We start from the raw sequence: 15845 nt of genomic DNA, 5'->3' as shown, positions 1-15845 counted from the left end.
AAGTATCGAGGTTCTTTATATTTAAAATCTTGTTGGATTGCATGATAATTAGATCCGTGACTTAATTATGAACGTAAAATTGAAATTGTGTTAAACTGGATTATCCCCGAATAGTTTTTTTTGAACGACAACTCTAGTTTAATCCTAAATTAATCCTAAAATCCACATATATCTCAGATGAGACTTGAACCCTCGATCTCAAAGAGAGAAGACAACACTTGATACCACTACCACTAAGATAGAAGCCCTTTGGTATCCCCGAGTAGTTACTAGAAATATTACTTATGCAAAGTAATTTTATATTCAAGTTATTGATTATCACTAATCTTTTCTTTAGAAAGTCCTCAACAATTTAAAATGAAGGATATAGAAAATACACTTGTATTAACATGAAAAATATTTTTACAATTTCTTGTACACAATATTTTTGTGAAATGTAACAAAAATTGCATAAAATTTAAGTCCCTTATGAAGCCTTGAAGGCAAGCGTTATTACTCAACATACTTGTCTAAAGTGGCACAAAGAGTGGATTTAGGGACAGCACCAATGACACTCTCTTTCTTCTCTCCATTCTTGAAGAAGAGCACAGTTGGGATGCTTCTGATTCCATATTTTGATGCTATGTTTGGGCAGTCGTCGGTGTTTATCTTATAGCACAAAGCTTTGCCTGCGTATTCTTTTGCAAGTTCATCCACCACCGGAGCAATCATCCGGCATGGCCCACACCACGGTGCCCAAAACTCCACCAACACCGGCATCTCTGCTGCTTCCACCATTTCATTCCAAGTGCCGTCTGTTACCACTTGAACTACAAAATCCAAAAACAAAAATGATGTTTTGAGTTAATGCTTGTTAATACGAAAAGGAATGAACATACGAAAGTATACATATGATATCTATTTTCCCGATATACTACACCCACAAACAAAATAGAAATTCCAAAGAGAGATCTAGACCTTGATTTACAGCAGCTTTGCAGATGATGCGGGATCTGAGGTTGAAAGAATGAGCAGAAGACGAAGATGTTATAGCTGAAACTTTCATCGGAGGCTTCAGGATGTTGGTGAAAGAGGGTTTATCCATGGAAGTAAAGCGACGATGAGAGTGTTGTAGAACGCAGGCTCTGGGAGTACCCATTTGGAAACACTTCTCCATAATCGCCATTCCACTTCTCCTGCTGTGTGTTTGCGTGGTGCTTCAGATACAGCTCTGAGGCTTCTAACAATGGTTCAAATGGGAATTTATTTTCTATAAAAATTGGAAGTCTTGATATAATTTAGTGGATGAGGTAATATATGTTTTTTTTATGAAAAGTAGAAGAGTTTCGTGTATATAGAAGATATTTAAGAGTGGATATTGCTATAGAGAATCGTAAGGTGGTTGAGGCTCTCAATTTTATGTGGACGATATCTTAAGACCTTCAATATTCTTTTCAAAGATATAAATCGGACACATGAGGTTCCAGATGCTTTGGTGAGATTGTGGCTCCACATCGACATCTAACCATCTTTTTGATATTTACATAATTATAAATCATAGGAATTTGAAGTAAAAGAGTTTTGATTTGGTTGCATGGAACTTGTTTATTTAACTGTTTATACGAAAATAATGTTTTTTTGTTTATTGAAAGATCAAATCAAGACTTTAATGACATATTTAATGAAGATTGAAATTCACATGAAATATGCTATAAAGACCAATATGATTTCTATTTGTGGTTTTAGAGAATTGTTCATATATTATATTGTTATTTTCACTCTATTTCCGTTTGGATAAACCGAATTTCCCAATTAGACATTTTGAATCGGACTCTATGGTTCAAATATTCAGAATTTTAGATTTGTTTTTACTTTTTAGCAAAATCGAATTATTATTTTGGATTGTGGATTGGTTTTGGTTCATAAAATAAGAACCGAATAGTTCAAAAAAGTCGAATAACAATTTATTATTTATTTATGTCTTATTAATTTATAATATATCTTTAATATTATTAATTACTGACTTATTTTTTAATAGATTAAAAATTTTAATCTAATATAATAACTTAATATGTGTTTCTTTAAAAAAAATATTAATAAAATATAAAACTATAATATATTCTTCTTGTAGTTGTTTAAAAATTTTATTTCACAACCAATTAAACAATTTTCTTTAGTTCCTTTCATAGAACAAACTAATACTCTAAGTTATATATTTATTAAAATGTATTGTCTTTTAAAAGTCGGAACGTAAAAACAAATCCATTCAAATTGTAATTTGGTTGGATTGAATCGAATTTGAATTTAGTTTGAACTATTTGAATTCATGTTTTGAAATCTGAAATCAATTTGCATTCAGTTGATCGGATCGAACCCATCCAAAGAAGCACCTGCATTTCAAGGTGAAAGAAGCAAAGCTATTATGAACGATAGTTATTTTGTAGGACTGAATTTGGAAAACTAAAAGAAGTAATAACTAGAGTTGCAAAGGAAATAAAGTTGAGGTACTACGTATAACTGGTAAAATTGAAGGGTTTTTGAGGAAGGACTGAAATGGAGGGACTAAAGAGAAAGACAAATGGGGTTAAGTACTTAAATGAACGATGTATGGAAATGAGTAAAAGTTCCCAATATCTCAATCCCTAAAAACGTTATCACAATCTACACCAAGTCCCTACTAAAAATTTCCAACACCCAATGCAACAGAAAATCAAGTCACAAAAATACCTTTCATTTTCAAACAACGCCCTTCAGTGACTGAATCACTCCAGTCACTAATCTTTGGACGAATAATTCCCAAAATTCATATTACTACAGAGTTTTAGTAAAAAGTCTTTGCTAATCACAAAAAGAAAAAAAATCCTTCCAACTGTCATATGATGATATACAGTACACAAAAACCTCAAAACGAATATTCTTTCAGATCACCCAATGAGTCATTAATTTCCTCATCAGCAGCACACTCTTCAGCCGAAAGTGGAGGCAACTGTCTTGTTTTCCTCTTCAAATTATGTTTATGCCAATCACTCTTGAAATGTTCTCTATACTGTTTTGTATCCCCCACAATCGCATCACATGTACTGCATTTACTCTGCTTCACCTTTACCTCACCTTCCGTGATTTCGCTTTTTGGAGCCAACTTTTGCTTCTCCATTTTCTCGGTCAGCTGGGCAACAGGTTCAGGCAGCTTCTTGGGTTCAGTTGATGTTGATGATACTGATGCTGATACTGATACTGATACCTCCTCATGACCTTCATAATCATCCGTATTGATATCCCCTTCACCATGGACAGAAACTGCCAGAATTTCAGATCTCCCTTGAAGATTCCTCAAGAACGCATCACAATCCCGGAATAATCCCGGGTCCATTTCACATACCTGGTTTCAAACAATTAACTCTCATTATATTGTGTCCAGATTAAGTCAAAATGAAACAAACATCGCCTTACAAGCGAGAGTTGAATTCCAGAAGCTTCTTTAGAAACAATGACAGTTTTCCATTCGGTGAGTTTTTCTGAAAGGGAATTGAAGTTTTGTTGAGGTAATGTTAGCCTTAGTCTCATGGGGGATCTCTTTATTGGGAAATGTTTTTGAAGTTCCTTGATCACATCTAATGCCTGTACACCAAATAAAATTGCTCAAAATTAGATGATGATCTGATTAAAAAATTATTCAAGACATGGAAATTAGAAATAGGATTACCTGTTTCTTTGAACTGCTATGTGGATCTACAGCAAAGTGAATCTCATGCATCAAACGCTCAATCATGCTTATGGTATATGGGCGTTGAGTTTCAGGGTTTATAGTTTTCTGCATTACAATAGTTGCAATGTCCCTAAATTGATTTGACAATTGTGATTCTCTCTCTTTTCCTGCAACTTGCAGTTCTCCTTTCTCCAAAATCTGTTTAACATAATGAAGTTTTTATTAAGAGTTTGGATTGATTCTAACCAACAAATCAAGCTCGTAAGATATTGTATTTTAAATACCTCCAGACAGATTTTAGTCTGATCATCCATCCCAAAAGCAGCCTTTAGATCTTTTGACTTTGCGAGAACTCCTTTAACAACATTTGTGTACACAGTGTGTGATTGCAATACTTCATCCAAATCTTTCTCACTGATACAGGATTGCAGTATATATATCAGAACCGCAATAATCAAAGCTAAAGCCCGCAATAATCTACAAATTTCTTTATTCGATTCGTTGATTATCTAAAACCCTAAAACCCTAATGTTCAGAAGTCTCTCGATCACACAGCACAAAATGATATATCAAATCAAACAACACCATCGCTTAAAATTAACTCGAATACAAACCCTAAAAGTTAACGCCTAACATACAGCACAATAGGAACGATACAACAACGATTGCTAGGTCATATAAACTGATCGTCTCCAATATTAAACCAGGAATAGGTAAATTTCTATCATATAGTATGAATTAATCAATATGAGAGTATGAGAAGTTTGGGAACGGGAGATGCTTACACGCCGGAGCGCCATGAGAGGACTTTGTTCTTATAACAAGCGATCTCAAATCGGTTTCCATGTTTCTTGAGACGAACGGCGGCTACGTTGGTGAGTCTTTTCTGGCCTACCGGCTGCACAATTGATCGAGACATTTCTTTGCCGACTGATGAATGATGATGATATTTAGTTTTGCTTTCCTCTTTCTGAAACAAACTTGTCTTCGCTTTAGGTTGCCTTCACTGATGATATACGGCGTGCTGTATACAGGTTGAACATTTTACAGCTAGGGCAAGCTCGAGTAATATTAATTTTCTTAAGGGGTTAACGTGTAAATTATTAAAGACTAAAAACCAAAATTACATGAATGGTAAATTATTAGAAATATCTTTCAAAATAATCCTTAAGTTTGAAAACCATTGCAAGAATGGTTTTAATAGCTAACACCCTTAAAAAATAAAGGTGAAGTCTTATTGACCTTTTATTTTTTCTTTTAATTGGTTTATAGTAAAATGAGAAATTGACTTATCGGTATAATTATCTTTTTGTTTTGTTCGCATCCGGATAATTTTGTTTTTTTATAGATATTTAGATAATGGACTTGTTAGAAGTATTCATATATAACCATTATGACAGCATAAATGATACTTTCAACAAATTCGTTATCTAGATCTATATATAAAAAAATATTATCTATATTTGAACAAAAACCAAAAGATAGTTACAAATGATAATTTAATTTCTTTTCCTTTTTATTTTACTTTTTAATTTGATTTGGTATAACATTTTACCTAAATGGTAAATATTTTTACCTAAATGGTAAATAATAATTTGTACAGATCAAACTTGTTGGTAGCCAAACTAATTAGTACGATACTATAACAAATTTTTTGAGCAACTATACTTGTAATTTGCCATTTATTCACTTTAGAATACTTTATTTTACTTTTGGATTAATGCCGTGTGATGTAAAACTTGGTTTTATAAGAAAATTATTATCACTAATAAAGGGTAATGTAAGGGATGGGTAAAACATGGGAGAAACAAGGAGTACATGTGCAACTATAGAAGTTCAAATTCTATTATATTTAACCATCTTATTGCAAAAGACCATCAACTTTTTTATTATTATTATTATTATTATTATTATTATTATTATTATTATTATTATTGTTATTTTGTAGAAGTAACTTTTTAATGAAGTTAAAAAAAAATTGTAGATTAATATTGGTGTTTATTATTTATAGATGTATTAGTTTCGTACATTTCATATCAATGAGTGGTATGGAATAAGGGTTCCAAGAAAGTTAGCCTATGTATTTTATATACGTCTTGTCATTATTATTATTATTTTGTCTCATATCAATAGAATAGAAATGATGAAGTGAATATTCGTACCTATAGAACCGACATAATTATATATTTATTTTATTATTTATTATTATTATTTTTTGATTTTTACTTTTATTTGTTTTCCTGACTTCATGAAAAACGTTTTTTAGTCCCCATGTCTAAAGTTTGTAGGCTTGTGTGAACTTCTTATTTAACCACAAATGATATCCAAGAAAATTCACGAAATAATCAAAATTGAGATTTGAAGGGGTATTTTAAGCATTTAACCAAGAAAATTTGAGTTTTGGAAAATGAGCATGAGATCCGCAGAGGGGTTTTGCGAATCGCTTTAAACCTCTAAAGAACAATGAATAGTACCGATGAATTGACGTAACATCACTAAAATATCATGGTTCCGCAGAGGTGGCTATGCGGATCCATTAACCATCTGTGGAAGTTTAAATTCTCTGAGGAAATGGTAGTTGCTTCTCTCCGTAGATCCACAGAGCCGTCTCTGCGGATCCCTGCAACACCTCTGCGGAATTGTTGATATCTCTCCGGATCCCACCATATTTTTTTTTTTGTCTTTATGCCATCTCAATTCCTTGGTACTATTGATCATTGCGGATCTCGTAATCATTTTCCAAAACTCAAATTTTCTTGGTTAAATGCTTAAAACACCCCCTCAATTTTGGTTATTTCATGAAATTTCCCATGCTTGTACATTTTTAACTTATTTTGGTTTCCCATATCCATGAGGAGACCCAAATAGAAAGTCATTTTAACCTCATATCAAATCATTTATGCAACGGAAAAATATTTTTTTTGTATATATTTTGTGATTGATCAAAAAGAAAAAGTTTATACAAGGGTAGCCACATATTGGACTATATGGTATGAATCTACAAGTCTAAACGGATTTAAATAAAAACTCAATTAACTCTACTCCTAAAGCTTGAAAAAACTTCTACAAGCTGAAAACAAAAACTATACCCATTTGAATTTTTGAGATACGAAAAAGCAAAGATGTGATATATACAGGAAAAAGGTAAGGTTAATATACATGGCCTATGGGACAATACGATAAATAAAATTTATTCAGTTAATAGGATAAAAACATACAATTTTCTTTTTAAACCAAATGATTTTAATGAGTTTCCATCAAAACAAAACCATTTAAATTGACCATTGGGCGTGGCTTATCTTTTTTTTTTTTTTTTTAATGATTTTATTGACCTCGGCGTTGGTGCAACGTATCCATATGGTGAGTGATGTGACGAATGAAGCCAAGACTCCTCATGTTCAAAGGAGAATCATGTCGGTGAGTATTCAAATTTTTGTAACTGACGAAACCAACTAGGACTTGTGACAAAACGATTTTCTTCCACGGAGGATAATGATTATCACTAAAATGTCATTCATGATTTCAAATATAAAAGCAGATTGGTTAGAAATTAGAATCTCCTTTTTCCATACTTGACGCCTACACAAATATACGGTATACTTTCCTACTAGAAAACAACTTGCAAACAATGCCATATAATAAATTCTCAGTACAGTCAAATAAGTTTTCAGTAGTTATCACTAGCTCCAATAAGTACATAATAAGTTTTCAGTACAAGAAAAATAACTTACAACAATAAACATCAGTTAAAAAAAAAAACAAAAAAACCTCAAACAAACTTACCTTCGCTCCTCTTCCAACATGAAAAAGGGAAATCACAGTGTCAACAAAGAAGATGATGCGAATCATGAACCTGTCACATATGGATTCTCACATCCTAAATCTTACCTCCAAGCAGAAGCAACAATTAATACTTTATCTTCCCACCCAAAATGTATCGCATTCGTCTCCACTTTCATCTTATACCTATCACTATACATTTTAATCAACTCCCGAATCGAATCATTCACACTTACACTAATCGGGTACTCCCGAAAACCTGCCATCATCATCCTCGCCTTCCACTTTCCCGACACTTCATACCTCTCGATCCTCTCTTCACCTTCACACGCAATTATATTAACAATATCTCTCGCCAAACACTGTTTCTCAACATTCACTCTTTCCTGACTCTCTCTCGAAAGCGTCGCGTCAAGACAATCAAACATGGCAGAATAGTAATTATACGCTTCATGAAACCTGTGCAAAAACGGAGCCGTATTCGTGTTCATATCCTGTTCAACAACCGTTACAAGCTTCGGGTTCAAACTTTTAACCATTCTTAAAAGTTGATCCCGTTGGTTCACAACGGTCACGCTTTCGTCCGGCATGTGGTGGAGCTGGAACGCGAAGTTGACAATCACTGCTTCGCCGGAGCGGCATTTTAGCATCTCCGGCGAAATCACCGCCGTGTCAGCTGACACGGCGGTGAACTCGAACTCCAAATCGAGAGACTCTGCGAGTTTCTCGAGGCGGAGGCCGATGTGGTTCAGACCGCCGATGGGTCGTTGGACGGACTCCGGATCGTCGACTCCGGTTAGCCTTAAACGGGGCTTCTGGTTTTGACCCGCGAGTGTTTGTAACAGTGTTATGTACTGGCTACCTTGATTGATATCGAAATCGATTATGTGGACTTGTTTTTCACCGATGAATGCTTCGAGAATCGCACCGTTTGCAGCTGTGAACCCGAACCGGAAACACGGGCAGACCTCAAAGAGTACTTGCATGGCTGAAAGCCGGTCGGTTGAAGGCGGTTCTTTGCATTTTAGAGCCTTGTATAGACCTTTGCCGGAAACCGCCACACGGGCGGCAAGAGCTTCCACCATGTAGGCGGAGATCCTCTGCGACGGTTCACCGTCGATCGAAACCGTCTGGCGGAGCTCGTTTATCATCCCTGATGCCTCCTCAAGGTTACCTTCCGAGACTGCAATTGCACACTCGAAAAGTAACTCTTTAGGAGTGGTGGCCCGGGCCCTCACTGACATTTCTTTGGCACTGCTGGTGCTACTAACATACGAATCGTAAGAAGATGATTCTTTGGGTGATTCGTGGAGGGAATACCCCCATTCGGGTTCGATTTCCATGCTCCGGTTAGGGGCAGAATTGTCATTATCATCGAGAAGGGCGTGTTCGAGTTCTTGAAGCTTTAGTTTTAGTCTTATGTCGTCTTCGTTGTAGCTTAATTCTTCGAAGTTTTCGGTTAACGGGTATTCAGGATCGATGTTTGATTCGTAGGAGGATGTTAAAGGGTCTATGGAAACTTGTTCGTCAGTTGGGGAATCGAGAAAGTAGTTTGTGGGATTGTAGGTATTGTTGCTGTAGGATTGTGTTGAAGAATAAAGGATTTGACTTACTCCGGAATCAAATCCCGAGGTTTCTTTGGTGGAATTTAACAGATAGAGCTTACGGGAGCCGTATGGTGAAACGGATCGAATCATGTTTGACGTGCTCCAAAGTCCGGTTTTGAATTGTTTTTGCTCCAAGAAAGCTTCAAAAGAAAATTAAAACACGAAAATTTGAAACATACCAACAAAAACATGATTTCGATCACAAGTTAAAATGGATCTTCAATTCATGAAACTCAGGTTTTGAAATTGGAAGTGGATTAAGGGATACAATTTAGCTTAAACACAAGATTGTTTTTTTCAAATTCAGAAGACCCAAAGCTTCAAACATGAATCATACATAGAGACAGAACATCGAAAAACAGAATTACCTGAATCGGATAAGAATATGAATTAATCAGAGCAACAGTAGCCTTAATTGCGCGAAGAACGAAAATCCCAGATAAGATTTGATCACGAATTCGTCTTGGCTTTGAAGGAAGAGAAAAAGATGTTAGGGTTTGACCACAATCTTAGAAGTAAACATTCCATAAATAAGTGAAAGCAGATAAGACCTTCCCCCTTCTACACACTACGCATTATATAATATAGGCATAGTGATTGTGAAGTTTGGTAATTCAGCAACAAGCAACTATTAAAAACAACAGAAAAAAGGGAATAGAGTAGAACAAAAGTCCAACGAGGAATAAAATCATAAATCAATAAAGTAATTCTAAATAAAGATAATTTCCATCTACCCCATAAATTAAATCAAAATTTCTCAGGAACCCAATTGAATAAACTTAAAGTTCGACGAACTGAAAGCGAAACTCACCTGTAATTTTGTTGGTGGGAGAGAAAAGGGTTTGCGACTTTGTCTGTAATTGCTTATCTGATTTACTTTATGAAGAATATAAGAGATTAGAATAGTGGTTGTTGCTGTTGCTGTTGTTGTTCTACACGTTTACCACCAACTCCTCTCTCTCACTCGAGAATCGAAAGTACGATTTTGTGGTCGTATCATCATATCACTATAAAATATAGCAATTCAGCACCTATGCTTTCAAATGGCTTCACAAATCACCATTACTAAAAAGGGTATGGTTAACTTCAAATTTCACGATACAACCTTTTACGGCTTAAATGCTTTTATTTTATTTTAAAAAAAAAAGTAATTTAAAATCTATTTTTATACTTTATAATTATTTTTGTCTAACCATTTTACACTAATAAAAGATACAAAACTCAGTTTTCAACTACCAATTATTTTTGCCAATAAACCCTATATGTAAAAGATATTATTTTAATTGTGTTTTTTTTTTTAAATCAGGTTAATATGACATATTGGATACCCAACAAATATTTCTGTTAAGTTTATATTTTCCTAGTATAATGGGCCAGTTTCATTTGTAGTAACACTGTCACATATTATTTACTATTTATTTTGTTATTTCAAAAACCCTAAATTAAAATATGCTGTATAATTTTGTATAATAAAACCTAATCTTATCTTAAGATGGGGTATTATATCACGAATAGTGATTAAGGGCGTAGACATCTAGTCTTGAAAATATTTGTAAAGTGAAGGTAAGATTTCGTATTTAGATTTTTATTTTCATTTTCAAGAAAATATTTTAATTTTTTTTTATCGGACACAAGGATTAGGTCATTATAGTGGACATGACGAGAGGGGTGGATCTTGATAAGTCTTTCTGTAATGTAAGGGTGTAGGTGAAAGTTTTGGTAGTGAAAGTGCATCTAGAATAAAGAAATTGTCAAACGTATGAGATTAGGTCAGCCTTCCCGTCAATTTACTCCGTTCACTTTGAGTATCTCAATCTCTTGTATAACTTTATACAAAGTTGATAAAATCTCAAAAATGATCCCTATGATTTTCGAAAATATCAAGTTTAATCCTTAAGTTCAAAAAACTTCACAGATGATCCCTGTGGTTTTAAAACTTTTAACAAATGATCATTTTCGTTAACTCAGTTAGCTTTTGGCCGTTAAGTGAAGAGCATTTTCATCATTTCACTATTATAGAGACCATTTATGAGTTTTTTGTTATTTTAAAAAAATCATTCTAATATATAATGTGTCCCACATATTTATCTCTTATGAAATCATCGCATAGAATAACAATGTTTGACTGAAAAAGTCAAAATTGAACGTCGATTTGAACATGAGAAAGGGCGACCACCATCCCCTCAAGTCGTCTTCTACCTCTGTATTCTTGTTTTCCTTAAACCTAAAAATTGAAACCTAAATTTCTTCAAGAATCAACCCCCAACCCCATTATCATCAAAAACTTGTGTCTTGGGACCCAAATGCAATATCAGGGGCCATGTTATCGGTTTGGATTTAACCAACGAGACGATATCTAGTGCTGTTGTTGTTCTACACGTTTACCACCAACTCCTCTCTCTCACTCGAGAATCGAACGTCGATTTAACCAACGACACTGAATCTGGCTAGAAATACACTGATATCTAGTGTTATTGATGTTTCCAGTGCTATTGTTGCTTATGATTAAACTTTCAACCTAATACCCTCTATTGTTGGTGATGCACGCAAGAGCTGCTCCAACCTTCTCTACTCCAATCTAAGTATCAGCATCACCATCTGCAGAGACTCAATTTCTAAATGTTGATTTAGGATTCGTAATCTGAGAGGGGTTATTTTTTACGAATCAACCAGGATTATGTATTGAGAACCCACATGCTCCTTTACACACAATTATCTCAAATACCTATTGCCAAAATTTGGTTGCCTACAACCAACTATTTTAATTAAAGGTGTTTAATCTTTCTTTTATTTGACTCAATTTCTTCAATTTCATATTTCCCCCCTTATGCATGATCTTTTTATTTGTTGAACTGGATGTATGAGGGAAAGGTTTAATTTGCATGCTCTGGATATTGATAGTTTAATAAATAGGTTAGAAAGTGGGGAATATAAGTCGTGCACTGAAGGTGTTCGACAAATTGCTTGAGAGAACATCTTCGCCCACATTCAGAATCTTGAGACACTTACATCAGATTTTCCAGTGAACGGATCCCTTCAAAGTTTAGTGAGAGAGAGCGTGGCTTTAGGGCCTCTTCTTTCCATTTCTCTAATTCATCTAAAATAATGAATTTTAATGTAATATGGGTAATAGCATAACACATACTATTGCGATAAACCTTTCTGCTAAGTGCATCGGCAACTACGTTGGCCTTTCCAGGATGATATAAGATTTCACAATCATAATCTTTGATCAGCTCCATGGCTCGTTGTTGTCTCATATTCAAAGTTTGTTAACTGAATATGTACTTGAGACTTTTGTGGTCGGTAAATAATTGGCATTTTGTACCAAAAAGATAATGCCTCCAAAGTTCTAGGGCAAATACCACTACAGCGAGTTCGAGATCATGAGTGGGATAATTCTTTTCATAATCTTTCAGTTGTCTTGAGGCATAGGCTATCACTTTGCCATGTTGCATCAACACACAACCGAGTCCCAATCTTGAAGCATCGTTATATACGGAGAAATCATCATCACCTTCTGGGAGTGATAAGATTGGAGCATGAGTCAAAAGATATTTTAGAGTTGAGAACGCTTTTTCTTGGGCTTCACCCCATTCGAACTTCACTTCCTTCCGTGTAAGACTCGTGAGAGGTACGACTATACGAGAAAAGTCTTTAATGAATTTCCAGTAATATCCCGCGAGACCTAAGAAACTGCGAATTTTGGAAGCATTACGGGGCACTTCCCAATTTTGAATGGCTTCGATTTTGATAGGATCTACGGATACACCATCACTAGAAATAACATGGCCGAGAAATTGAACTTGGCGAAGCCAAAATTCACATTTCGAGAATTTAGCATATAGTTTCTCCTTTCGAAGAAGTTCTAATACCGCACGAAGATAAATGACATGATCAGCTTCAGACTTGGAATAGATTAGAATATCGTCAATGAATACGATGACTGATTTATCGAGCATCGGACGGCATACCCGATTCATCATATCCATGAATATAGAAGGAGCATTTGTTAAACCAAACGGCATAACAAGGAATTCATAATGCCCATATCGAGTACGTAAAGCAGTCTTTGGTACATCCTGCTCGTGAACTTTCAACTTATGATAGCCAGATCTTAGATCAATCTTTGAGAAATAGCTAACACCCTGAATTTAATCGAAAAAATCGTCGATGCGAGGTAGTGGGTACTTGTTCTTGATAGTCACCTTATTCAACTCACGATAATCAATGCACATCCGCATCGATCCATCCTTCTTCTTGACAAACAGTACCGGAGCACCCCAGGGAGAGGTACTCGGTCGAATGAAACCCTTGTCAAGTAGTTCCTGCAGTTAGATCAATATTTCTTTCATCTCAGTTGGCGCAAGACAATAAGGAGTCTTTGCAATCGGAGCAGCACCAAGCACAAGGTCAATTCGGAATTCTACTTGCTTATTCGGAGGAAGGCCAGGAAAGTCATCGGGGAAAACATCAGGATATTCGTTAACAATGAGAACATCATTAACAATTTTCTTCTCCTCTTTTGAGACATCAACTGTGTAGGCTAGATAGATAGAACACCCTTTCGATATGAATTTACGAGCTTTAAGGAAAGAGATTATTTTTAAGAGTCTTTGTTCATCGTAGAAATAAATAGGATTCTCCCCTTCAATAGGAATGCGTACTATCTTTTCATAGCAAAAGAGTTCTGCGTGGTTCTTTGATAACCAATCCATGCCGAGAATAATATCAAAGTTGGGCAAGGAGATAAGAATCAGGTTAGCAAAAAAAGTATAGCCTTCAATTTCTATAACACAATCCCTATATACTTTATCAGCAAGTAATAATATACTTCCCGCAGTATCTACGTGAAATGGTTGCGCGAGTACAAAGCAATCAATTTGAAAGGAATGCGCAAATTCGTAAAACACAAAAGAATCTGAGGCACCATAATCAAATAAGATGTGAGCAGGTCTAGAGTTGACAAGAAATTTACCCGTCACAACATTCGGGTCCTCGCGTGCTTCCTATGAGGTAATCTGGAATGCACGACCCTTCGCTTTTGGCATCTCCTCCTTTTTAGTTGGAGCATCCTTTGATTGCTGAACAGGGAATTGACTTCTCGTCGGTTGTTGAACAGAAGCTTGACTTCCCGTTATCTGACTAGTAAGAGTAGGGCAAAAACGCTTCTTGTGGTCAGTAATATCACATGCATAGCAAGTAACATCCTTTCTTGGGCATGCTGGCTTTATATGACCCTTTTCTCCACATCCATAACAGACAATGGATTCCTTGTCTATTTTGCATTGGCTCGGATGATTCCTTCCACAAATACGACATGAATGCGATTGCATAGAAAAAGATTGTGATCTACTGCATCCACGAGAGGCATTTTGAGTTTAAACTTGATTACTGTGACATCCCCAATTTCACGGCTAGAAAAGACCGATTTGTTTATGCTTTGTTTTATAAAATCAGAGTAAACCCTTTTGATTAAAATAGTTGCGGAATTTTTTCCCAAAACAAAATATGATAAAATTTATCAAAACGTTCTCAAAGAGAATGTATTTTTATTAAATAATAAAACCTCGGGATGTCATGTTCGATACAGACCAAAAGCATAAACAATATAAAATAGACCTTACAACAGTTATTTGTAACTACTGATCTATAATCCAAAATCTCTCATCAAGTCCACTAATTTATACTCTTGTGTCATTACCTGTAATGCAAAGAAAACTGAGTGGGCCAGGCTTGGGAGCCTGGTGAGCATATAGGGTTTTCATCCCACAATAATACATTTATTATATTCAATTATCAAACAATCAACCCAAATACTCATTCCCATTATCTCCTTTATTTCTTAAGGATTTACCCTAAGAATCAACTATCCTCTATCCATTTATTCCTAAGGATTGACCTAAGGAATTGACACAAAGTCCACCACTGCCAAGGTCCACAAATTACGACTGGTAAACACTTAGTTCAACATACTTAACAAACACCTAGTTCTAATACTCCTAGTGAACAATTAATTCAAAACATCTGGTGAATACTTAGTTCTAAAACACTCAGTGAGCACACTCAGTTCAACAATACCAAGTGAACACATAGAGTTCTAAAATACCTAATGAACACATTGAGTCCAAAAATACCAAGTGAACACATAGAGTTCTAAAATACCTAATGAACACATTGAGTCCAAACACCAAGTGAACACATAGAGTTCTAAAATACCTAATGAACACATTGAGTCCAAACACCAAGTGAACACATAGAGTTCTAAAATACCTAATGAACACATTGAGTCCAAACACCAAGTGAACACATAGAGTTCTAAAATACCTAATGAACACATTGAGTCCAAACACCAAGTGAACACATAGAGTTCTAAAATACCTAATGAACACATTGAGTCCAAACACCAAGTGAACACATAGAGTTCAAAAATACTTATTATTTCGTCTCACATCAACTATTTCATCTACCCATGTTTTACCCAACACATTTCTAGATGAAAACACATATACAGTTTAAATCTTTTAAAACATGTATTTCAACATTTATCTCAAGTAAACAAACAATGTATAAACACCTAGCACATACTTCATAGCAAATACTTCATATCTATGCGGTAGAAGAAAGCGAATATACATTCACGCATATAACAACAAAATATACACATAACACGTATTTCGTATAAAATACTTCGTATTTATGCGTTAGAAGAAAGTAACCACACACTCACCTGGTTAGAGGATGCTCGGACAGCACTACAGCTCTAAGAGTAG

The 15845-nt window shown here is 35.1% G+C and overlaps 3 protein-coding genes across 3 annotated transcripts; all 3 read right to left on the bottom strand.

Moving 5' to 3' along the window:
• Positions 1-365: 365 nt before the first annotated feature.
• On the bottom strand, positions 366-1301 carry LOC145044368 (thioredoxin-like). Its single transcript, XM_078993198.1, has 2 exons — positions 958-1301; positions 366-809 (listed from the first exon to the last, which is right to left on the bottom strand). Exons 1-2 carry the CDS (start codon positions 1163-1165, stop codon positions 493-495), a joined length of 525 nt encoding a protein of 174 aa, XP_078849324.1. The 5' UTR covers positions 1166-1301; the 3' UTR covers positions 366-492.
• A 1388-nt stretch (positions 1302-2689) lies between these two features.
• Positions 2690-4721, bottom strand: LOC145044255 (sequence-specific DNA binding transcription factor). The gene is made up of 5 exons (XM_078993165.1): positions 4471-4721; positions 3970-4099; positions 3683-3883; positions 3430-3597; positions 2690-3358 (listed from the first exon to the last, which is right to left on the bottom strand). Exons 1-5 carry the CDS (start codon positions 4602-4604, stop codon positions 2882-2884), a joined length of 1110 nt encoding a protein of 369 aa, XP_078849291.1. The 5' UTR covers positions 4605-4721; the 3' UTR covers positions 2690-2881.
• A 2614-nt stretch (positions 4722-7335) lies between these two features.
• Positions 7336-10091, bottom strand: SCL1 (SCARECROW-like 1). Its single transcript, XM_078993058.1, has 3 exons — positions 9884-10091; positions 9441-9539; positions 7336-9212 (listed from the first exon to the last, which is right to left on the bottom strand). The coding sequence occupies exon 3, from the start codon at positions 9160-9162 to the stop codon at positions 7570-7572; it is 1593 nt and encodes a 530-aa protein (XP_078849184.1). The 5' UTR covers positions 9163-9212; positions 9441-9539; positions 9884-10091; the 3' UTR covers positions 7336-7569.
• Between the last annotated feature and the right edge of the window lie 5754 nt (positions 10092-15845).

Source organism: Lactuca saligna, chromosome 1, assembly GCF_052625555.1.
Source record: "Lactuca saligna cultivar CGN05327 chromosome 1, ASM5262555v1, whole genome shotgun sequence".
In the NCBI taxonomy this organism is placed as follows: domain Eukaryota; kingdom Viridiplantae; phylum Streptophyta; class Magnoliopsida; order Asterales; family Asteraceae; genus Lactuca; species Lactuca saligna.
Note: the sequence above shows the minus strand (reverse complement) of the source record. Positions and strands in the feature narration are given on the sequence as shown.

Excerpts from the sequence above, each read along its gene's own strand:
- LOC145044368 (XM_078993198.1), bottom strand. The coding sequence starts at position 1,165 with ATGGCGATTATGGAGAAGTGTTTCCAAATGGGTACTCCCAGAGCCTGC. Across the intron at positions 810-957 it reads CAAAGCTGCTGTAAATCAAG|TTCAAGTGGTAACAGACGGC; the intron begins GTCTAGATCTCT and ends TGGATTTTGTAG.
- LOC145044255 (XM_078993165.1), bottom strand. The coding sequence starts at position 4,604 with ATGTCTCGATCAATTGTGCAGCCGGTAGGCCAGAAAAGACTCACCAAC. Across the intron at positions 4,100-4,470 it reads CTCTCATGGCGCTCCGGCGT|TGAGAAAGATTTGGATGAAG; the intron begins GTAAGCATCTCC and ends ATCCTGTATCAG. Across the intron at positions 3,884-3,969 it reads AGACTAAAATCTGTCTGGAG|ATTTTGGAGAAAGGAGAACT; the intron begins GTATTTAAAATA and ends TATGTTAAACAG.
- SCL1 (XM_078993058.1), bottom strand. The coding sequence starts at position 9,162 with ATGATTCGATCCGTTTCACCATACGGCTCCCGTAAGCTCTATCTGTTA.